This window comes from Carcharhinus amblyrhynchos, chromosome 4 (assembly GCF_965287045.1).
Source record: "Carcharhinus amblyrhynchos chromosome 4, sCarAmb.v2.hapA, whole genome shotgun sequence".
NCBI classification, from domain to species: domain Eukaryota; kingdom Metazoa; phylum Chordata; class Chondrichthyes; order Carcharhiniformes; family Carcharhinidae; genus Carcharhinus; species Carcharhinus amblyrhynchos.
Window position 1 is genome coordinate 86,587,632 of NC_137327.1, and position 23,827 is coordinate 86,611,458.

The window sequence follows — 23,827 nt, forward strand, 5'->3', positions numbered from 1 at the left end:
GCAATCATGCCTTTGTAATGGCTATTAGATCAAATGCATTAATTTCTGTCTGTGTCACAGTTTCACTTACTTTGTTGTGAATGCTTTGTGCATTCAGATGTAGTACCTGTGGCTTAATAATTCTTCTTTTTCCTTCATCCCTTCTTGCCTGTTTTTGTTATGCTTGCTATTCCTCCCAGAAACTTCTTCCTTACCATTCTTTCTGCTGTGCATTTAACCTTCTAATCTTTGTCCCTATGCCTTTATACATGTGGTTCAAACAATAATCCAGAGTTTAGTATCTAAGACTTTGCATTTCAATTTGGATTCTAGCTTCTCATGTTGTCTCAGCAGAACCTCATTCCTTGTTCTACCTTTGTTATTGGTTCCTTCATGTACCTTGAGATCAGGATTCTCCCCCTCTCAATGCAAGTTCTCCTTGAGGTGCAAGGAGATGTCTTTAAACCCTGGCATCAGAGACAAGCAACAACGAAGCATCAGAAATCCTGGTTGAGGCTGCAGAGAATGGTTTTCACCCCTCTGATCTGACTGTCCTTTTTCCCTACACCCTTTCTAAAAATTTGACAGTCTACATATCCAGCCTACAAACTGCCCTTATCTGTGTAGGCAGAAGAACCTCATATCTGTTAGGTAAGAAGCTGAGGCTGCTGCTGCTAGTATCTGGGATATCCTTAACTACCTGACTTGCAGTCACACATGTCCGTGACCATGAACCAGACCTGTGCTACTATCTAACCCAAGGAGTATGACTACTTCCTGGATATAAATTTCCAGGTAATAATCCCTCTTGATGACCTGCAATACCTGCACCTTGAACACCAGTTCAACAAATCTGAGCTGCAGAGTTAGATGCAGACAATTACTACAGATGTGGTTGGCCAGAATCAGAGTGATCTTCAAGTCCCACATTGTGTGGCTGTGGCGTACTGCCACATTGCCATCTCCATCTAACTTTGTTTTATCTATTTAATTAAGGTTTGTATATCTAATCAATTAGACTTTTTTATTCATCTTGTTCAAAATTATAGGTTTGTTAAATGTACAGGAAACACTTAATCCCTTCAAATGCTATAGTGTTACTTCATGCTTTCTTTGATCGTTTTATTTTTAGGAAGCCTCTAATAGCTACAGTGGAAAAACAACTTTTAGGTGAACACTTACCAGCCATTCTTCAGAAAGGTAACCTGGATTTTTATGCACGAATAAAAATTGGCATATGTGTTTGTAACAATATCGTTCCATATCCGTGAGCTATAATTAAAATCATCTGTTCATTCATTCCCTGAAGTTTAACAACAAAATATCAATAATGAGTTGGGACTTAGATTTGCACAAGCTACTTTATTCCATGATGGGATTTTGGATTTTGCAATACTTCTGTATTTTGGTCCCACTCCAAAGCAAACAAAATTATTCTTAAAACCTTGCAGGTTTAAACAGTCTTCTGGATGAAAACAGGATACAAGATCTTTGTCTTCTTTACCAGCTTTTTAGTCGAGTTCGAGGTGGAGTACAGGTTCTTCTGCAACATTGGATTGAATATATAAAGGTATATCAAGTTTGTTTCTTAGCTTAGTAATAACTGTAGTAACTGAATTAAAAATACAAGTTGCCTACACTTTTTTTCAAAAAGTTATGTGTTTCACAAGGTCTGTTTTTAACTTCTAATCAATTAATTTGTTGACTAAAGATTGCAGTGCTAAACTTGATTTTTCTGAAATAAATGAAAATCCTGGAAATACTTGGCAGGTCCGGTAGCATCTGGGGAGGGAAACAGTCAGTGTTTCAGATTGTGGCATTCCAGAATGATTTCCAGTCATATGAGAGAGTTGATTTTAACTATGTCAATTGGCTACAGTATAAAGAAATGCTTCCTGTTTATTGACTACTTGGTCTTCCACATCATAGAATCTGTACAGTGCAGAAGGCGGCCATTTGGTCCACCCAGCCTGCACTGTCAACATTCCCACCCAGGCCCTATTCCCGTAACCCTATATATTTGCCCTGCTAGTCTCCCTGACACTAAGCGTCAATTTAGCATAGCCAATCAACCTAACCCACACACCTTTGGACTGTGGGAGGAAACTGGAGCACCAGGAGGAAATGCACACAGACATGGGGAGAACATGCAAACTCCACCCAGACAGTGACTCCAGGCTGGAATTGAATCCGGGTCCCTGGTGATGAGGCGGCAGTGCCATGTGCCAACTTCCATGTCTTGCTTTCCAGCATGTTCACATGTCATTGCTGCAAGTTTGCATTCTCTATGCTGACAAGTATCTTGCAGATGCCAGAAGTTTTTTTTTCCAACTGAAGTCCCTTGAGACACGAGATCTGACTCATGAAGTTTGTACCTCATATCTGGTTAGTCTGCCACCAGGGTTCTGTCTGTTTGCTTAACTTTACAGTGTCCCAAGGATTTGAAAAGCCAAATGCAGTTTAAATGACCATTAAGGTGCCTTAGTAAGATTTCTGGAGACTTGAACTCCATATAACCCAGCCTGCTAATTACTTTTGCTTATTGGGATATCACTATTTATATGCAATGAAAGAGAAGTCAACTTCTACCTGATAAGTATCTTTCAATGGGTCACTTCTTCCTTGTCTTGCATCAGTTTCCTGAGGGAAAAGTTCTAACCCATCCATGGAATACATGAGCCTTCTGTTCCTTCTTACACGGTGCAATTTCTTGCACTTTCTGCTATTAACTGCACTTCTAGATGAAAATTCTGTCAATCTCGCTCTGAAATTTTAGTTTGCTCTGAGCCCTCAAAACCACCAGCTTTTTATCTTCTGTAGATCTTTCATAGGTTTTGCACTGAAATTGTATTTAGAGGGCGTATATGTGTACCACAAAAAAGTAAATCCTGGGACTGCCGCTCAGTTATTCTTGTCCACCTAGTTTCCTTTATGGCTGGTGTAATCCAGCTGTAGTCTCAAAATGTTTTGTACACTAGCGCAAAGGCCCACTTTCTCAGTCAAATGAACTGAGACTGTATTTCATCTCTGAGATGAAATATGATCTTGTGTTCATCATATGGGGAGTAATGTTCACTGAATGAACAGTAATGCTACTTTTCTGACTTGAGTAAAAATACTTTGACAGGGATATAAGAACATAAGAACATAAGAAATAGGAGCAGGAGTAGGCCATCTAGCCCTTCGAGCCTGCCCCGCCATTCAATAAGATCATGGCTGATCTGTTGTGGCTCAGTTCCACTTTCCCGCCCTCTCCCCATAACCCTTAATCCCCTCTCTTATCAAGAACCCATCAACCCGCTTCTTAAAAATATTTAGCGAGGCAGCCTCCACCACTTCAACAGGCAGAGAATTCCAGAGATTCACCACCCTTTGAGTGAAGAAGTTCCTCCTCAACTCCGTTCTAAACCGCCTCCCCTTTATCTTGAGGCTGTGCCCCCTAGTCCTACTCAGACTAAAGTTTAAATCAGGCTCACAAAGAAACTAAATTGGGAAAACAAAAGTTTAAAAGGTTTAATAGGTAGATAAGTTGATTTTTTCTGAGTTGGAACCTGTTACGTAGTAAACCTCCTCAGTGTTGTCAGCTGTGTAGATGAGCTCTTTGCTTTCGGTAAAAGGAGTGATAAGTTTGTACATGGGCAAAGAGAGCATGAGTTTTGGATTGCTGTAGCAAAAATGGGCGCATATATGATGGGTCGAATAGCCTTTTTGCAGTAACCTCTGATTCTAAATTGGACTTCTGAAACCCAGCTTGAGAGTTGGCTTGGCAAACAAAATTCACCATATTTTTTTAAAAAAACATTTACTATTGGTAGACAGTTATTCTTCCCTTTGCTTTGAAACTTTGACAGAGATCATGAATGACCAAAAAACTATCTCTCAATTTGGTAAACCTAAATCTCAAATTTTGAAGGTAGTTATGGTGTTTTTTTAATCATGTGCAACAGTAAACATCAAATAATTCCATTTCCTTGCTCACTGGCTCCAACCCACCACGGTGAGCTGGTCAGTGTCACTTTTACTGGACAGTTGAAAAGCCCATCGATGTAACTAATTGTTGGTGAGAAATAGTAATTATCTGCAACAGGAGTGCATTTTACACCTGACACTCACTCACCCCATCTTGACAAATGTGACTTGTCTTTTGAAGTAGCATTGTAAATGACACATTTTTATTTCATGCACATGCTTTTAGTAACCTTTTCAGCTCACAGCACCAGTTAATAAAATCCCACAAAGAACTATTAAAAAGGCAGTCTTCTATGATTTGAAATGCTTAGCCGCTGAGATCATGATTGTACTTATTTCTTACGGTAGTTACTAACCCATATTTTAGTGTCGCTGCCCACTGACATTTAGTTTGTATAAGAGTTTCTTGAGCAGTATCAAAGGTCTCTTGGCAGCAGAGATGTACTTTCATGTTGTGACCCTCGCCCATTACCAATAATTTGGGTTTTAATCTTTTCAACACTAATGCATCTGGTCCAGTGTAACCTTGTTAAAACCATTTTTTACACTTGGTGCATGTATTATATTTTGCTTCCAATTTTTGATTTTGTTGGCATTTTGATAACTGAGGTCAGATCACAGGTTCAGTAATTGTCGGTTGCCATTTTTAATAATAACTATATTTCAATATTTCCAGTTTATTGGAACATCCTCTTTAACTCTCAATGGCAGATAAGAATGTGAAAATAGATACAGTACCCTGGAATACATAGGGTTCTTGCAAATATTCATCCACTTAAGCCTTAGGCATTCATTCACTTCAGCTTTTCTAAAATACGTAATTCTCAGACTTCAGTATGTAAATTCTGCATGATAAATGTTGGATGTTATGTTTGTTCATGGCCTTCTTGACAAAAGTGTCTGAAGTAGTTATGTAGGTGATAGCCAAAATAAAAATTGTGATTTTTGCAGCATTTTAATGTAGACAAACATTTCAGGGCATTTCAGAGAGGCATAATCAAAAAGTGGACCATCAGCCAAAGAAAGTGCATCAGAATGTTTTGTCACTGATTATTGGAAGCAGCGGACCCCAGCCAGGGAATCTTGGTGTACTTGGATCTGGAGGTGGAGAAGACACTCAAGGTTTTTAGCAGCAGTTAACTTAAAGGAGAAACACTGGTGAATGATGTTGTGGAGGTTGGTGGGGCGCATATTGGATTCAGCACTCACCCAGGGATTCAGTGGGATGTTTAAGTTGAGAGTAGGCTCAATTAACCAGAGAACATGGCTGGGAGGAGAATGGAATTGGTGTATGTCTTAATCATTCTTTCCTTCCACTATCCTCCCCTTGTCCTCTCTCCTTTCCGGAATGGTCTGCGTTCTTGTAAGTTACATTCATTTCCATCAGCCAAGCTTAGTTGCCTCCATAATTTTTCATGACGTTGTAAATACTAGTTATCATTAATGGCTACAGTTCATCCACTTAATTTCTGAATGCTTACTGCCTGTGCAGTGCCTCTGAAGTAGATCCCTAACCATTGTCTGCTTAATGTTATAAAGTCTGTGGTGCTATATTTTGGGATTCTTTTCGTTGTTCTCCAGACTCCACCTTGCCCCATCTAATTTAAACCTGAGGTAACTTCTGTTTGTTTGTTACAGGTCTGCTTTTGCCAGTCCTTTAAGAATGGAGCCATTGCTGCTGTAACAGTTTATTTTGCACCATTCAATTAGTCAGTTATTTCCCTGTTAAACTTCCCTGTTTATCTCAACTTGTTTAACAGAGCCTCAGATACTGTCTCATTTCATCTATCGATGTAATAATTCTCCAAATTAATTGATTCCAGATCCAGCTGTTTGCGTAGACGGGATAATATTTTTCTCTGCATCAGTAAAGACTAAGATGAAACCTGATGATGTTCAGACTTGTAAAAGGTTTTGATAAAGCCTGTAAACTAAGTCTACTTGTTTGTGATTTGGTAACTGGAGGACATAAACGTTAAGATTATTAAAAGAATGAAGGGGAGAGGTTAGGAATTCTGAGGGTATGGATATCTTACTAGAAACAGCTATGACATCAGAATTATAGCAACTTTCAGAATGGATGTTGGTAATTATTTGGAGAATATATATTTTTAAAAGATAATTTAATGGCATGCTCACCCAATCTTGTCTCCGAGTCTGTGTGGATTTGTACTGATAACAGTCACGGATAAACATGAAACTTTTTGTCCTGACTAAAAGAGATCAGTGCAGGGTGCGTTATGATGTGACTTAGTCATGGAGAGGTACAGCTCCAATGACCTTGTTAGAAGAGCTGAGCATTTGCTTTGTTATTGTCACTGGTATTAGTATATTGTAAAAAGTATTGTTTCTTGCACGCTATACAAAGCATATTGTACGTGGGGAAGAAAAAGAGAGTGCAGAATGTAGTGTTACAGTCATAGTTAGAAAAAGCAACTTAATGCGAGGCAGGTCCGTTCAAAAGTTTAATGACAGCATGGAGGAAGCTGTTTTTGAGTCAGTTGGTATTGTCCTCAATTTTTTGTATCTTTTACCCGACAGAAGAAGATGGATGAGAGTGTGTCCTGGTGCATAGGGTACTTGTTGATGCTGGCTGCTTTTCTGAGGCAGCGAGAAATATAGGCAATGTCACTGGCTGGTTTGAGCGATGGACTGGGCTTCAGTCGTGACTCTTTTTAGTTTATTGCAGTCTGGGACAGAGCAGGAGCCATACTAAGTTGTGATGCAACCAGAAAGAATGCTTGCTATGGTGCATCTGTAGAAGTTGGCGACAGTTGTAGTGGACATACCAAATTTCCTCAGTCTCTTGCGAAAGTTGGTAGGCTTTCTTAACTATAGCATCTGCATGGAGGGTCCAAGACAGGTGGTTGGTGATCTACAAATCTAAACACTTGAAGCTCTTGACCATTTGTACTTCATCCCCATTGATGCAGATGGGGTATGCCCTCCACTATGCTTCCTGAAGTCATTGACTATTTCCTTTTTGTTGACATTGAGGGAGAGATTATTATTGTTGCAGCAGTTCACCAGATTTCGTCTCTTTCCTGTACTGTGTCTTGTCGTTGTTTGACATCTGAAACAGTGGTGGTGTCATCATAAGCTTGAAAATTGAGTTGGAGGGGAATTTGGCCACATAGTCAGAAGTGTATAAGGAGTATGGTAAGGGGCTGAGGACACAGCCTTGCAGAGCACCAGTGTTGAGAATGATCGTGGAGGTGTTGTTGTTGCCTATCCTTACTGACTGCAGTCTGTGGGTTAGAAAATCTAGGATCCAGTTGCAGAGGGAGGAGTCAAATCCCAGGCCATGAAGTTTGGAGATGAGTCTCATAGGAATCGTGGTGTTGAAGGCTGACCTGTATTAGGTGTTTCGAGTTATGTAAGGCCAGGGAGATGGTGTCTGCTGTTCTTGGAGTGCTTTACGTGTTACCTTGGGGCCCTGCTATTTATTGCTATTCGCTGATTCGTGCTGAAAAGAGCACATCAATGAACATTTGGAGGTAACGGGATTTAATTTGCACATTTCAACAGATTTGACGTTTGACGTTGTCTGAAGAATGGTCACTTCAGTAAAGCATTGAAGGGATGCAAGGGATGTGATACTCTGGCAAGAATTTACATGTTGAAGCAAGGAAAGTGGGAGGGACACTGTTTAATTCCTGATGGCTGCAGCCAGATGTTTTTCACTCTTAAATGGTGTAGTCATGTAAGTATTTCCTGTTACAGTTAGTCTTACTCAGAAATTTGATTAAAGTTGGTTAATTTTTTTTATTCCTCAGACCTTTGGCAGTACAATAGTAATTAATCCCGAAAAAGATAAAACGATGGTTCAAGAGCTGTTAGATTTCAAGGACAAAGTGGATCACGTAGTAGATGTCTGCTTCCTGAAGAATGAAAAATTTGTCAATGCAATGAAAGAAGCCTTTGAAACCTTCATAAACAAACGACCTAATAAGCCAGCTGAACTAATAGGTATGGATAACAAATTGAAAAGTTTTAACAAACAATTGTCAAACTGCTACCCTGACTTTATTTTATAATAGTTAATAATCTTTAGCTTAAAAGATGTGCATGTAACTGCACCATAGCAGAGTAGTAGATTATGCAATGCGATAAGAATTCCTGTCCTTCTCAGACAGCGTCCCAGAGATCATAAGCAACATAAACTTGACACATCTAGTATGAAATTCCTGGTTTGCACTTTATGACATAATTAACGTTAAGCTCGAAAAGAAGCTTAAAGAAACAAAGGCATTCATTTGACACAGGTGTCTCTGTATACATATCCTCTGATGCAAGAACAGTAAAACTCTGATCTCATCCAATGAGATGTCAGATATTGTAGTCTTAAATCTTTAGCTTAATAAAAGAATATCATGTAAATCATTTGAGCTGGAAGATGCATTGTTTTGTAATCTTCAATACGTTACATTTTCTCCGGGTGCTCCGGTTTCGTCCCACAGTCTGAAAGACCTGCTGGTTAGGTACATTGACCCGAACGGGCGCTGGAGTGTGGCGACTAGGGGAATTTCACAGTAACTTCTTTGCAGCATTGATGTAGGCCTTAACTTGTGACTAATAAATAAACTTTTAAAAAAAACTTTAGATGAGCCGAGTAATTGAATAAGTCATTCATGCGTCAGTGGATTTTGCATTTTGCAGATTGTTGAATTAGAGGCTCCAAACTGTCTGCCTGATCTGCCTACACTCGGCCCACCCACTCTGCTTTTCTTCGCCACACTGTTGCACCATCTTTTGTCCTATTGTACAGCTCTTTACCCATCTCTCGATGGAAGATTATGGTGCTGTGCTTGTTTGTTTTATTGTCTTCAAGATTGGTGTTTTTATGTTTTGCACTTTCAGTTGTTACAACTTCTGAGCATCTTTGTTGTACTGTGCTAATGTGGTCTCTTAATAAAACAAAATCGAAGAGTTGCAGTATATTGATGACCATCTACCCCATGGTCTTTCTCCCCTCTCTTCTTCTCCCATTTCCTTTTCCCCATTTCTCCTTACAGTTTCTTAACGATGGCAATATCCCAAGGTTTAGAAGCTTTTAAAGCTTGTTTTGTAGAATTTTAAAAATACTGTAAGCCTTTAGCTTACAGCATTTCAAACAGTACAAGCATTTAGAGAACAGAAATGCTAGTTCTTGTTATGAAACCCAACTGAATGGGACAGGGTAGCCAGAAACAGAATAGTAAATTGTGAGAAGAAATCACAGTCTTAGTAGTTCCCTGCTAATAAAACCACCTTCATTGAAATCACTCAGTCTCTTGTGACTAGCCCCTGTCCTGTCCTACTAACGGCAAACCTCTCCTACTTTGGAGGCCAATTTTAGAAGACTTAATTAGCTATGAGCTAAAGGAATAGTTGTATTTACAATGCTAAAAAGGTCTGACATAAGTGTTACTGGAAGTAAGTATTTTTTGACAAAGGTGTTACTCAGCAGGAACTGTGCACATGTATGATACTAGTGTATACTTCATATTCTGTGATGCTGCTTGTGGCGGTAAATATCAGCTGTGACTTTAAGTTGATGTGTTCTGTGTGTAACAGAAGCAGTTTGACCTCTGAGGATTTGTGATATGGGGTGGTAAAGAGATGTGCTCGTGAGAGTGATTAAATTAGTGAAATGAAGAAGTGAATTAAAAATTGAGTTACACATGTCTTCATTTCGTTGTTTGTCCTAAAAACATTTGGAAGACTGTGTGACTATACTTGTTTGAAAATCTGTTTCATTGTCTTCAGGATTTGGTGTTTCTTCGTTCAGTATGTTTTCCATTTTGCGAGCACTTTTGAAGCACAGTGCTGGAATGCTCTCTGAATACAAAATGTTAGAATTGCAGAATTGAACTTTGATTTTGGTCTTGTTATCCTGATTTATGTTGGGTATTTTTTTCTTTTATGGTGCAGTGTTTCAGATGAGCATCTATTCATGATATAAGCATAACCCTGAATAGCTTTTAAAATAAACATTGAGAACTATTTGAAAATTATAATAGTTGGGTAAATGGTCCCATTTCTGTTGGGCCCAAATAGAATCATTCAATGGTTACAGCAGAAAGGGAGACTATTTGGTCTGTTGTGTATGTGCTAACTGTTTGAAGGAACAGTTCACATGGTGCCATTTCTCCACCTTGTAGCTCAACACATGATCATTTGTTCATATCCCTGGAATTCCCTTCCTAATCTTCTGAATGTTGTCACCATCCTCCTTCCCTTCAAAACTCTAACCAAATTTTTGGTCAGCCTTCCTTTGATTTGGTTTCCTCTTTTGCCTGACGTTACAATACCCCATTGAGATGGATAACCTTTTTTTGAACGATGATGTAAAAAGAGTGGTAGCAACCTTTAAAAATCTTGCCATTTGATTGATTTGACATTTGACCCCAAATTGCAGTTTTTGAATTGACTGGACCTTAAATGGACCTATTTGGTTTGTATGTCAAGAACTCAATCTGGGTTCATGAACAAAGAATGATTACTTCGGCAAGTTGAAAGAGGACTGTGCTGCTTATGGAACAGCACAATGTAAAACCACCATCTTCAGAGTAAATATCAAAATAAATTGAAAATGTAAAGTTGTTATTAGTGTGGACAAGGATAATGCAGTAGCTAAGTATTTATGTATTTTTGAAAGCCCTTCAGTAGGGTACAGCCTAATCTGACCTTGGTCAAAGCAAGTGTGACAAAAAATGTCTAATAAATGACTATAAAACAAAGTAGCGGCTAGGTTTAGTAATGCAGACTGGTAAAAAGTGGGAAGTGACATTCCACAGGGATTGGTGCTCGGACTTGGCACCAGTGGTCAAATTTTACATTAATGATTTGGTTTTGCAAATTGGAAGTATGATTTCAAAATTTGAGTTCAGCAAATTTAAAGATGCATTTGATGCACAGGAACAATATGACAAAATAAGATGACACAAAAAAACTTGCAGAATGGATGTGTAATTAATTGGTAGGTTAATTTCAAAATATATAAGCCTGTGGGGGTGCTTGTTGTTGGGAAGAATAAAAATACCATATATTGCTGAGATAACCTAAATGGGTAGAGGAGTAAAATGTATGGGTTCAGATAGACAAATCATGAAAAGTGGTGACATTGATTAATAAAGCAATTAAAAATAGCAAACCAAGCACTGAGACTCATTTTGGAGCAATGGGTTTCCAACTGGCGTCCTCGAAAGAGAATGCTGAGGAATGACCTCAGAGGCTTTTAAAATCCTGAAAGGGTTTGAAATGTTAAATGTAGAAAAAATGTTTCCAGTTGTGGGTGGAGTCCAAAGCTAGTGGTTATAAATATAGGTAGTCACTAAATAAATTTATTAGAGAATTCAGACAAAAAAACTTAGTTGCTCAAACAGTGGTCAGAATGTGGATCATGCGATCACAAGTAGTTGAGGCAATGACATGCATTTAAATATAAGCTAACCATGCACACGCTGATTAGCAAAAGCGGCTGGTAAGGAGCATAAACACTGATTAGACCAGTTGAATTTAATGGCTTGTTTATGTGCTGTAGTGTCAAAAACAAATCGCAGATTCAAATTGTAACATAATATTGAACATTGAAAACAGCCTTAAGCAAATTGTTCATTTCTGTTTCAGCCAAATATGTAGATTCAAAGCTTCGAGCTGGCAACAAAGAGGCTACAGACGAGGAACTTGAGAAGATGCTGGACAAAATTATGATAATATTTAGATTCATTTATGGTATGTGTGAAATGAATTTTAATCTAAAAAATCATCTATAATTTGTAACAATGTAAAGACACAATCTGATGCATCAAAGAACCTTTTAGATCAGAAGTTATCAAGCTTTGTGATCATGAGTAATCTCAATCATGGAAGCAGAAGGGTGTTATAAAGATCCTGCAACTTTTCACTATTCAGTGTCCTTATTGGGGGAAAAAATATATATTGAGAATGCAACTGACTGTGGTTGTGATGTCTTTCCTTCAGCCTGCTCCTTCCTCTTGCCTAAAGTGGTTGAGTTTCTGGCAACATATACAGTCCTTTAGACTATCCTGTACATGGTGATTGGTCACTTAGGTGAAGTATCAGAGGGTCATTGCTGTGAAGCTGAAATCTAACAAGGAACATCTTCAGAAAGAAAATTGATCGTGAAGGTATAGGAAGGGGGACACATTCACACATCTTTTATATAAAATATTCTCTTCATATTGGCATTGTCGTAAATTTAATTCAAGATATGAAATCTCAGGTCTTAATTCCCAGTTAGTTTTAATCTTCTAATTTGGCAACAAAATGTTCATTTTCATTTATTCATGTAAAATAAGTAATTGAACATTTTGCCAGGTGTTGCTTGTAGTAATCTGATCGAGGTGTGTTAGTATAATATGATTGAACGTATATTGTTCACCAGGAATGAGAGCACAATGTTATTAGGATTCCAAATTCTAGAGTTGAAGGGGCCTTTGATTCCTTTCTGTTTTTGTTTTTGAATAAACCTTTACTTTCTCAAAAAAAAAATCACAGGAAAAGACGTCTTTGAGGCTTTTTACAAGAAGGATTTGGCCAAGAGACTGTTGGTAGGAAAGAGTGCATCAGTGGATGCAGAAAAATCGATGTTGTCCAAATTAAAGCATGGTGAGTTTTCTTCAAAAAAAAATTGAGCTTTCGTGTGTGTACTGCAGTTCCTTGTCCGTTAATAAAAATGTACTAAGTTTTTTAATATATATTTTCATTATCAATTTCAGTTCTGCTTGCAGCTATTTTGTTTCAAAAAAATATTTTTAGTAGCCAGAGAAATCCCAAGCCCTTTACGTTTAGGATTGTGACCTGTAAGGTTGGTTAGTTAATGAAGCGGAGGTAGGCCAAAATGAATGTATTTCATTGTCTTTTACATCAGTTACTTGTAAACTGCCAAGTGTTTGAGATCTTTTTCTTGTGCTGTGGCTGCCTTGTAGCTCAACATGGAGGCTTTCTCTTGAGCACGTGAATAAATCTCTGAGCTTTTGCTCAATGTCCAAGCTTTGCACTCCACTCTGCCCTCATGTTATAACTTGGTTACCCACATTTGCTATTGTGTCACTTCTGGTCTTATTCACTTGCGTATGACAGATGAAGAAATTAATTCCATTGGCTTAGTATTCCCTTTTCAATCCAGGTTACCTGTATGAAATGCCCACTTCCTTTAATTTTGTCATGGACCATTTTTGTAGGTAATTCATTCATCTCAAACATAATTTGGGCCACGCTGACCGAAAGACTAAGGAAGCAATTCAGAACCAGCAGTGCAGGTAGGGAGGTCTTGCTGCAGCTGTATAGGGCATTAGTGAGGCCACAGCTGGAGTACTGTGTGCAGTTTTGGTCGCCGCACTTACGCAAGGATATTTTGGCCTTGGAGGGAGTGCAGAGGAGGTTTACTAGGCTGATACCGGAGTTGAGGGGGTTGAACTATGAGGAGAGGCTGAATAAACTAGGCTTGTACTCGTTAGAGTTTAGAAGAATGAGGGGAGATCTCATTGAGATGTATAAGATGATGAATGGGATGGATAGGATAGAGGTGGAGAGGCTCTTCCCGCTCAGAAAGGACAGTAGGACTAGGGGTCACAGCCTCCTGATAAGTGGGGGGGGGGGTTTAGAACAGAGTTGAGGAAGAACTTCTTCACTCAAAGGGTGGTGAATCTCTGGAATTCTCTGCCCGTTGAGGTGGTGGAGGCTGCCTCGTTAAATATTTTTAAGACGTGGGTTGATGGGTTTTTGATAAGCAAGGGGATTAAGGGTTATGGGGAGAGGGTGGGAATGTGGAACTGAGACACGACAGATCAGCCATGATCTTGTTGAATGGCGGGGCAGGCTCGAAGGGCTGGATGGCCTACTCCTGCTCCTATTATGTTCTTATGTTTAATTGAAACATTGAAGTGAGTGAGTGAAGAAGAGCACTTATAAACCACCACCTCAAGGGCAACTAGGGATGAGTAACAACTGCTGATAGCAATATATCAAGATTAATGAGTTTAAATTTGAATAAATCCTTATCCCATTAACTATGCAATTTTCCTGAAGTTTCCTAAACTCAAAGTCACAACATCTTATACAGCACAATCTAAGTAGATGTGCAGCCTTGGTCTGAAATATTCACCAACACACCCATAAAAAATATTTCCATATAGCACCTATTGAAGACCAGTAATAAGAATAAAAGCAAACTCCTGTGGCAGCTGGAATCTGAAACCAAAAGAAAAAATGCTGGAAAATCTCAGCAGGTCTGGCAGCATCTGTAAGAAGAGAAAAAAGCTGACATTTTGAGTCCGGATGATCCTTTATCAAAGCTTTATGTCGTATGCTTCTGGTTTTCTAGAAACTGTTGTCCTTGATGGTAACTGCTGTACATTTCAGTGCATGAGTACTAATTGAAGCACTGAAATTATCTTCCTTTACCATGATCTCTGATTTTTTAAAAACCTACCATGTAAAATTGTTGTCCAGTTGCAACTGCTCTTATTTTTCTAATTGTAATTTAGCATATTTTTAAACTGTTAAATGCCTTAGACTCGGTGCTGACAAGTTTGGGGGTCACCTTTAAGTATTTTGTCCAACAGTCCTTCCCCATTTAGTTAAAGAAAGACATCTCAGATGTATCAGTTACATGAACTTTGCAATCATGTTTTTTGACAGTTGGCCAAAAAATTTACATTAGTAACCGAGTTTAAGCCAGTTAGCTAACAAGTATTAATCAATAAGCAGAGTACTGCAGATGTTAGAAATGTGTTTTAAAAACAGAAAATGCTGGAAGTACTCAGCAAGTTGGGCAGTATCGGTGGAGGGTAAAACAGAATTAATAGGCCTGTGACCTTTGATCAGAATGGGGAAAAGTTGGCCATGTCATTGGTTTTAGCAAAGAGTGGGTGAGGCAAAGTTGAACACAAGGTCTGTGACAGGGTGAAGGACAGGAGAGACTTAATGATGGAAGAGTTAGTCCCCCAAGGTGAAACAGAATAGTGACTGGGCAAGAGAATAAATAAAAGACGTGCTGAGAGAAGATGGACTGTTGACTGAAAGCAAACATGAAAAAAGACAAGAAAGGAAAAGGAGGATGGGAGGTGGGGCAGAGGTTATGATCAAAAATTAATGAATTCAGTGTTGACAGCGAGGGTAGGATTTTCCAGCCATGCTTGTCCAGAACTGGAAAATTCTGCCAGAGGTCAAAGGACCTTTGCATGGTTCGGGTTCAACCCCTGCCCAGTACGATTCCCCTGCTGGATGGGACAGGAAATACCACCCACCCGCCACCACCACCACCACCACTGCCTTATGTTCTTATGTTCTAACCGAAAGATGAGGTGTTGACCAGCAGATTTTTCCCACCTCCAAAATAGATGATTAGAGCAAGAAAACAGGAGAAAGGAATTTAAAAAAAAATAAGTAAAGAGTCTGAAAATTCAATTGGAATGAGTAGAATTCTCAGGTTTATCCATTTTGAGATTTAGCCATAGAAACAGTGACAGTCTTGTGTTTGACCTGCACTGAGTTTGCTAGTCTCGGTGCGGGCAGCCATGGAGGTGCTGCAGCTGGTGATTGTGGAGGTGGAATTGCCATGACTTCCCAATGCTCACTAGGATCTGCTGGTCTCTGCAGGAATGGTGTTCACACATTCAATCTTTATTCTTTGGATGCAATTGACAAAATGGGTGGAAAGGAGCCAGTTTTGAAATGTTCTTTTTGCCCTTGGGATTTTTGCATAAATTTATTTGCATATAACCAAGAACAAACGTTTTAATGTTTTTGAGCAGCAATACAACCTTTTCTATTTCAATTGGATTTATCGTAAAGTTTCAATCCACTCACTATCTGTAACACTCTCCTAAATTCCTAAAAATTGCTTTTCAAAAGTATGCAGAACCAGTTCTTAGTTACTGGGGTACAGTAGTTGGTTTCTAATAACTTAAAAGTTTTTGAATGTAATTTTGATTAACAAGAATGACCTTGCACTGAAGAAAAAGCAGTTTTTTAATTTTGAGTCTCCTCAAAGGCCTGAAAATGAGAGCGACTTACTCCCAATAGGGATTTATTTTGCCAGTTAATGGTTCCAGTTCTGTGAATGGGGCCTGCTTTTAAAAAGTGATGTCTGCTCAAGTTGGGCTGTTTATGTCAATTTTGCCTGAAATATGCTTCTAAAGCCAGTACAATTGAACCAAAAACTCAAGACTATTGTCTGTTATGTAACTTATTGCACTTGGTTATGCCTATCAGAGTAGTTCAAATGAAAGCTGCACTTAAAAGAATAGATGTTCAATGCTATAAGAGCCAAGTTCTGTGGATACTGCAAATCTGAAATAAAAGCAGAAAATGCTGGAAATGCGTAACGTAATTCTATCCCTGGTATTGTTTTTAAGAATGTGGAGCTGCATTCACCAGCAAACTGGAAGGAATGTTTAGAGACATGGAACTCTCAAAAGATATTATGATCCAGTTTAAACAGGTATTACGTTTTGTTTTAAATGGATCAAGTGATAAATGCAAATGTACTTTTAACATTGCAATTTTTTTTCTTGTGATAGCTGACAATATAATGGGAATTTTTAAGCTTTATATCCTTTACTGGACCAATGGCCTCATGCAGGAGATTGCATGGTTAGAATATTAATTAGTCCACTTGCTTTCTTCAATCTATTCAAGATCCAATTGTAATGCTACTTCAGTTCAGTCTCTTGCAGTATTAAGAATTCTTTCCTACTTTTTCCCCATTCCATCCATTTTTCCCACTTTTCTCATCTTTGTCTTTTCTCTCCATGGCAGTGACTCAATTGTAGCAAGAATTCTAAGCTCAATAGTTTTATAAATTCAACATGTCTGCCTATATATGGGAAGATTTGCACATCTTTATAATAAGTTTTAGATTTCCAAATTTAATTTTGCATTTTATGACTTCAGAATAATGCTGTACAAACAATTAGAAAGATCTGAGGAATACTTGGCTTTGTGCATTCAACACCTCTGTATACAAATGGAAGTTCTGTTAAACCTTTGCAAATCACTGGTTAGGCCTTGGCTGGCATATTGTTGACATATCTGTGCACTATACTTTACAAAGGATAGCAAGGCATTGAAAAAGTTACAGAAAATGTACACCAAGATGACGTCAGTGATTTGTGTTAGGTGGAGAGAATGGAGAAAATGGATTGTTCTCCACAGGGCCTTTAAAGGGGTGCCTAACAGACATTTCAAATTATAAGGGCTTTTAATAACGCAAGTGGATTAATAATCAGAAGTTATAGATTTAAAATATTTGGCAAATGAGCTAGAAGGGAACAAGAAATGGTTTCTCGTACATGTTTACGATCTGGAACCACACTACTACAAGTGTGGTTCACTTGTCAGAAGGCAATTGACCAGATATTTAGAGAACTAATTTGCTGGGTTGAGGGGAGAAAACTGGGTGTGGGACTCAATTGGTCATCTCTTTCAAAAGGCTAGGGCAGGCTCAATGAGCAGAATGACTCTAGGGCAAATTCATAAAAAATACAATTCTTAACATTTTGTTTCCTTTTCACCTTTTTCCTTTTGAATTTAAGTTTCTCCCTTTTAAACTTTCCCTCCTTTTTTTACGATCATCACTCATCCAGAGCTGACCAGGCTGAGTTTGCCTTTGCTGGTAGCAGGAAGAGTGGAATTTGGGCGTTGTTACTTACAGAAATATATATTTTTAGTAATTTATATATATTTGAGCTGTCTCCATATTAGCCCAAATTAATTTTACCATGACTAATCTGCATGCTTACTTTACATTTAATATATTGTGTTGTGGGGCGATCAGCTGAAAAGTTCCACTCATTCGGCATACGATGATATTATCAATTTGTTCCACATCGGTTTAGAATAAATCCTTAAATATTAAGACCCCATACATTGAACAGAAAAATTCTAGGAAAAGTAAAGTATTAATGTTGGATGGCGATTATTCCTGTTGTTAGTGTACACACAGCTATTATTATGACCATAAATTAATTACTACATCTTAGTCTGAAAGAGAGGTCACCCAAGAGCTAACAAGGTTAGAAAATGTGCAATAGATTTCATATGTCTGCTCTCAATTAATTGATGTTACAATTCAGGCTTCTGTGGTCTAAAGCTTGTGTCATCCATGCAACAGATGAGTAGAGTACACCAAATGGCTCAAGTTTTAAAAAGAATCCACTCTTTTTGGGAAGAATTTGTTTTCAAGAATGCATTATCAAACTAACAACTACTTTTCTAAATTGAGATTCATCCCACACATTTCAAATTATCTTCATGTATTTTTCATGTAATTTAAGAAACCACAAGAGTTTCTGGTATTATGTTTATACTAGGGCAGAGCAAATGTGGTCTGCCTTCCCGATTGTATTCAGTTATTGTCTTGGATGCAACCAAAATTGAAATGGTATGGTGAAGACCTATGGGGCCTTTGAACACAGAATGTTTGTAACAATGTTGTAAAATTGGCAACTTTTCAGTTCTACCAAAGCAACATACTTTGTCCTTATTTAGTGCTTCAACATAGCAACATATCCCAGATGACTTCACAGCTGAGCGCAGAGAATACTTGACAGTAAACCACACGAGGAAGTAATAGTCTAGCTTAAGGGAGAGGTAGAAAGGTTTAAGGAGGGAATTTTAGTGCTTAGGGCCATGACATTTGCATGTGACACAGTGATTTGCAGTTCTGTCTCATAGTGCCAGGGACCCATATTCAATTCTGACCTCAGGTGACTCTCTGTAGATTTTGCACATTTCTCCCTGCGTCTGAGTTTTTTTCCAAATGCTCCAATTTCCTCCCACAGTCCAAAGATGAGCAGGTTAGGTGGATTGGCCATGCTAGATTTACTCTAATGTGTAAGTTAGGCCAGTGAGATACGATGGTTGCGCTGGTGGCAGGGGAGGGATGCTGTTTGGCAGAATGGTGCAGACTCGATGGACTGAATGGCGGCCTCCTGCACTGTAGGAATTCTATGAATGTCTGTGATTTGAAAGCATGGCCACATGTAATGAAGGAAAGGAAATGACACAGGTCAAAATTGGAGGAATATGCAGAATACTTGGAGGATTGCAGCTTTGGAGGATGGAAAAAAAGATGGGGATAGGGATGCTATACTTGGATAACGTACTCTGGATATCTCAAAAGACCTTGGAGGAGATTTAAATTATGCTCAACCTTTTGAAGTTTATTTTTCTGTTTTTTTTCCACAGTACATGCAGAATCAAAATATACCTGGCAACCTTGAGCTAACTGTAAATATCCTCACAATGGGCTACTGGCCAACTTATGTACCTATGGAAGTTCATTTACCCCTGGAGGTTAGTGTGCTACATTAATGGTGCAAACAAATATTGGCAATAAAATCCTGATGGAATCGTAAACTTTGAAATGATCCTTTACATGGGTGATTCCTTCTGTAGCTGCTATTTACTGCTTGCACACAATTATATTTGCAATTTAACCACTTTTTCTATCCTTGTCTCCTTGGAAAATTGTGTTCCAATTCCATATAAAATCTGTTATGTGCTCCCACCTTATTGCAGGAAACCCATTGTTCTCATAACAGCTGTTTTAGACAATGATTACAGATTTTTAGGGTTGAATTATTGCTCATCTTGGTTTTTTTTTCAATTTATTAACTCACAGGATGTAAGACAGCTGGCAAGGCCAGCACCTGTTGCCTTTGAAATGCTGGTGAGACACTTGAACAGTTGTGGTCCATATCGTGTAGGTATATCATGGTGCTGTTAGAGGGAATTTCAGGATTTTGCCCAGTGACAGTGAAGAAACAGCAGTATAGCTCAAGTCAGGGTGATATGAGTTGGAGGAGAACGTGCAAGTGGTAGTGTTCCCATGAATCTGCTGATCTTGTCCTTTTAGGTGGTAGAGGTCATGAGTTTGCTAAGTGTTGGTGATGTGTGGCTTAGATGCAACTAAAGAAAATGCTTTTGTTTAATCAAGTATTTGTTAGCAGTGAGGAGGTTGGCAAATAAAATAGAGGAGGAACATTAATGGCTAGTTGTGGAGACTTCACCACTTCACTCTATTGTTGCAAGCTACCATTTCAAAGTTCAATGTAATTGTGTTTATGGTTTTGCTGATACCTTGATAATGCTAAAGTCATTTTAATGACTGTACTAAATTCACAGCAAGGAATAACATACAAGTTTGCTTTGAAAATTGATTGTACCCATAAAAGTTGTTGTCCTAGTAATTGTTAAAAATATACTAAATTAGGAAAATATTTTTGAATACTTGGGCAAGATGACATAGTTGATGAGGTGTCAGTGCAGCTTGGTCTCAGTTGCATTATGGAATTATTGTGCAGAAACCAAATGCTCCACCACGTAGATATCAGAAGAGAAGTGAGGCTGAGCTCATGTGGCAGCTGTTGCATACGTCAGGATCTTAATGGAGTTGGCTTCTTAACTGCATAAGATGAAGTGAAGGTTAAAATGGGATCAAGAGCTGGAGCAAAATAAAGCATAGTGTAAGGCCAGTCCTGTCATACATGTTCTGTTAAGGGTACTAAAATTGTGTTTAGTTGTGCCATGGTGGCTGAGGCTATTATATTGCTCCAGTTTTTTTCCTAACTGCTATCAGCTGCATCATTGCAGACCAAGCATTGTATCAGGTATCCCCTGGCTTGCATGACTCAACATTGCACTGGCTGTTTGATCCATTGGATAAGGCACTAATAGCTTGAATAACAGAATTGAGAGCCATATATCCAAGTATACCAATGGCTGCGGTTAGTAGGTAGTATACTGGGGAGCATAAATTACAAATAATGGATAGTTTAAGCAACTAATCCTGCCATAGATGTATTTCATTGCAGGTGAACGGTCGTCAGTATATTGGACCATGAAACCATAGATTAGAGTTTATTTAAATGCTGAAAAACGGGGAACGGTGAAGATCCAAATAGAATATGTTTGTGTATACAGATCATAAAGATGCAGTAGTCAGCTACAAAAAATAATTGAAAGAGCTAATGGAATGTGAGCTTTATAACTAGAGGGCTAGATATAAAGTGGGGAGGGGGAGCTTTCCTACTGTACAAAGCCCTAGCTGGATCATATTTAGACTGCTTTGTACTTTTGGGGCATTGCAACTAGGATATGCTAAATCTTGGAAGTGCAGATTCATCAAAATGTAAACAGGGACCCAAGGATCATAATTTGAGGAGGAATTAGAATCATAGAATCCCTACAGTACAGAAGGAGGCCATTCAGCCTGCACTGACAATAATCCCACCCAGCCCCTATCCCGTAACCCATGTATTTACCCTGCTATTCCGCCAACACTAGGGGACAATTTTGTATGACCAATCCACATAACCTGCACATTTTTGGGTGCTAATGGGTCATCTAGCATGACCAATCCACCTAACCTGCACCTCTTAGGACACTAAGGGTCAATGTGCATGGCCAATCCACCTAACCTATTCATTCTTGGACAATAAGGGGCAATTTAGCATGGCAATAACCTCTCCACCTTTGAACATGAAGAGGCCATTCAATTGGAAAAAAACAAATGTATACATTGTCCAAATGACCAATTTTGTTTGTAAGAGACAGTAAATGTTGGCAGGTATAAGAGGGAGGCATGGTGGCACAGTGATTAGCACTGCTGCCTCACAGCACCAGAGACCTGGGTTCATTTCCAGCCTTGGGTGACTGTATGGAGTTTTCCCTTTCTCCCAGTGTTGTGTGGGTTTCCTCTGGGTGCTCTACTTTCCTCCCACATTCCAAAGATGTGCAGTTTACGTGATCAGCCATGTTAAATTGTCCCTTTTAATGTCCTGAGATGTGTTGGTTCAGGCAGTAGCAAGTAAATACGTGGGGTTATGGGAATAGGGCTTGAGTGGGGTGCTCTGTTAGAGAGATGGTGCAAACTCAATCGGCCAAATGGCCTGTTTCTCCACTGTAAGGATTCTATGATTTTAAAAGTTAAATCTTATGATCTCACTTAATGTCTGCATGTACACACTTTCCAACAGGCCTGAAACTCTCTCATCCAAAACATTAACTAGATTTTCCTAGCGGGAGAATCTAACCATGCCCTTTGACATTCAGTGGCATTACCATCATTGAATCCCCCATTATCAACACCCTGGGGGTTACAATTGACTGGAAATTGAACTGGAGCAGCCATCTCAATGCAGTGGCTACAAGAACAGGTCAGCAGTGAGTGATTCATCTGACTCCCCAGAGTCTGCTTATCATCTCTAAGGCATTTGAAGGAATACTTTCCCTTTGCCTGGATGAAAGCAACTCCAAAAGTACTGAAAGAGTTTGACACCAGCCAGGACAAAGTAGCCTGTTTGATTGGCATCCCATCCTCAAACATTTATTCCTTCTATCATTAACACACAGTGGCCGCACTGTGTACCATCTATAAGTTGCACTGCAGGAACTCGCCCAGGCTCTTTAGGCAGCACCTTGAAAACCCGCAACCACTCCCATCAAGAAGAACAAGGGCAGCAAATGCGCGGCAACAATTCCCCTCCAAGCCATTCATCATACTGACTTGGAAATATAACTTAACTGTCACTGGGTCAAAAACCTGGAACTCCCTCATTAACAACGCTGAGCATTCCTACACCATTCAGGCTGTAACAATTCAAGAAGGCAGCTCACCACCACCAATTGCTGTGTGCAATAAGTGTTGATCTAGGTAGTGAAACTCACACCTCATGAACGAACAAATAAGAAAAAATAAGCCAAAAGCAGACTTGGCTACATTGAACCACTTGACACATGTATAGGAGAACAGAAATAGCTTGAAACAAGGATTTTAAACTACTATCAGCCATGTTGCTTATTTTCCTTTTTCTGTAGATGGTGAAACTTCAGGAAATTTTCAAGACTTTTTATCTGGGTAAGCACAGCGGTAGAAAGTTGCAGTGGCAATCAACTTTGGGTCATTGTGTATTGAAAGCAGAATTTAAAGAGGTACGTTTCAAAAATTGGACTTGACTATTTCCAATAATTAGAGCTGCAAACTAAAATCTGATAATTTTAAGTTTTTACTGGGATCTTTCTAACTGTAGAAACATTTAATGTATTGAACCTATGCTTTAAACATGCTTATTCATCATCAGGCTCAGTGGATGTTCTCACACATCAGAACATCATGAATTCAAGCCTTTCTCCAGGATTTAAGCATTCAATTTATGTTGACACTTCATTTGAGGCCTTGACTGTTTAGTTGACTTTAAAAGATCACATGGTACCATTTGAAGAAGAGGTTTTTTCCCAGTGTGCAGGCTAACATTTATCCCTTGATCAGCACTGCCAAAGCAGATTAAATGATCATTTAGCTTATTGCTGCTTGTGGCTTATGCTGTGTGGAAATTGCTACTGTGTTACTTACTTTCACTTGATGTCCTGTAGATGTGAAAGGTATTACACGGTACAGTTTTGTTCACTACTGCAAAGATTTGGGCACTGGATTTTCTCTGGATCCTGGATTGGAATCCTGTTCACAGTGATACAATGTAGGTGTTCCTTCAGTTATCACCAAAGATCCTCCATGAAATATGTTTGGGCAATTCTAATCCAGTTCCTTGAGAAGGAATAATACCAATGGAAAGCTGTATTAGGATAGCTGGTGCGGAAAATTAATTCTTGTCCTCCAGGTGCAGTAGAGGGAAACCTACCATTAAGCATGTTGGTTGTTTGGGAGGAGTAGTTTTACTTTGTAGCTGACTAATGTTTCAAATGTTTGACAGAGTTTCTTAAATTTAAATTCTTCATCTTCATTTTGAGGGGAAAAAATCATGACGATATTGTTGGTTAGAATGATCTGTTTGCGATTTTAGCTGTTACTACTCACATAGAAACATAGAAAACAGAGCAGGACGAGGCCATTTGGCTCTTTGAGCCA

At 38.8% G+C, this 23,827-nt stretch overlaps 1 protein-coding gene across 1 annotated transcript in view; it reads left to right on the forward strand.

The window, feature by feature from the left end:
* Window positions 1-23,827, forward strand: part of cul4b (cullin 4B) — a 76,523-nt gene that overhangs the window by 42,415 nt on the left and 10,281 nt on the right. Inside the window, exons 9-16 of the mRNA XM_080187457.1 lie at window positions 1,112-1,179; window positions 1,431-1,549; window positions 7,725-7,917; window positions 11,560-11,664; window positions 12,451-12,561; window positions 16,314-16,399; window positions 19,147-19,254; window positions 22,780-22,893. Of these exons, the coding sequence (XP_080043583.1) occupies window positions 1,112-1,179; window positions 1,431-1,549; window positions 7,725-7,917; window positions 11,560-11,664; window positions 12,451-12,561; window positions 16,314-16,399; window positions 19,147-19,254; window positions 22,780-22,893 (904 nt within the window). The remainder of the gene's footprint in view (window positions 1-1,111; window positions 1,180-1,430; window positions 1,550-7,724; window positions 7,918-11,559; window positions 11,665-12,450; window positions 12,562-16,313; window positions 16,400-19,146; window positions 19,255-22,779; window positions 22,894-23,827) is intronic.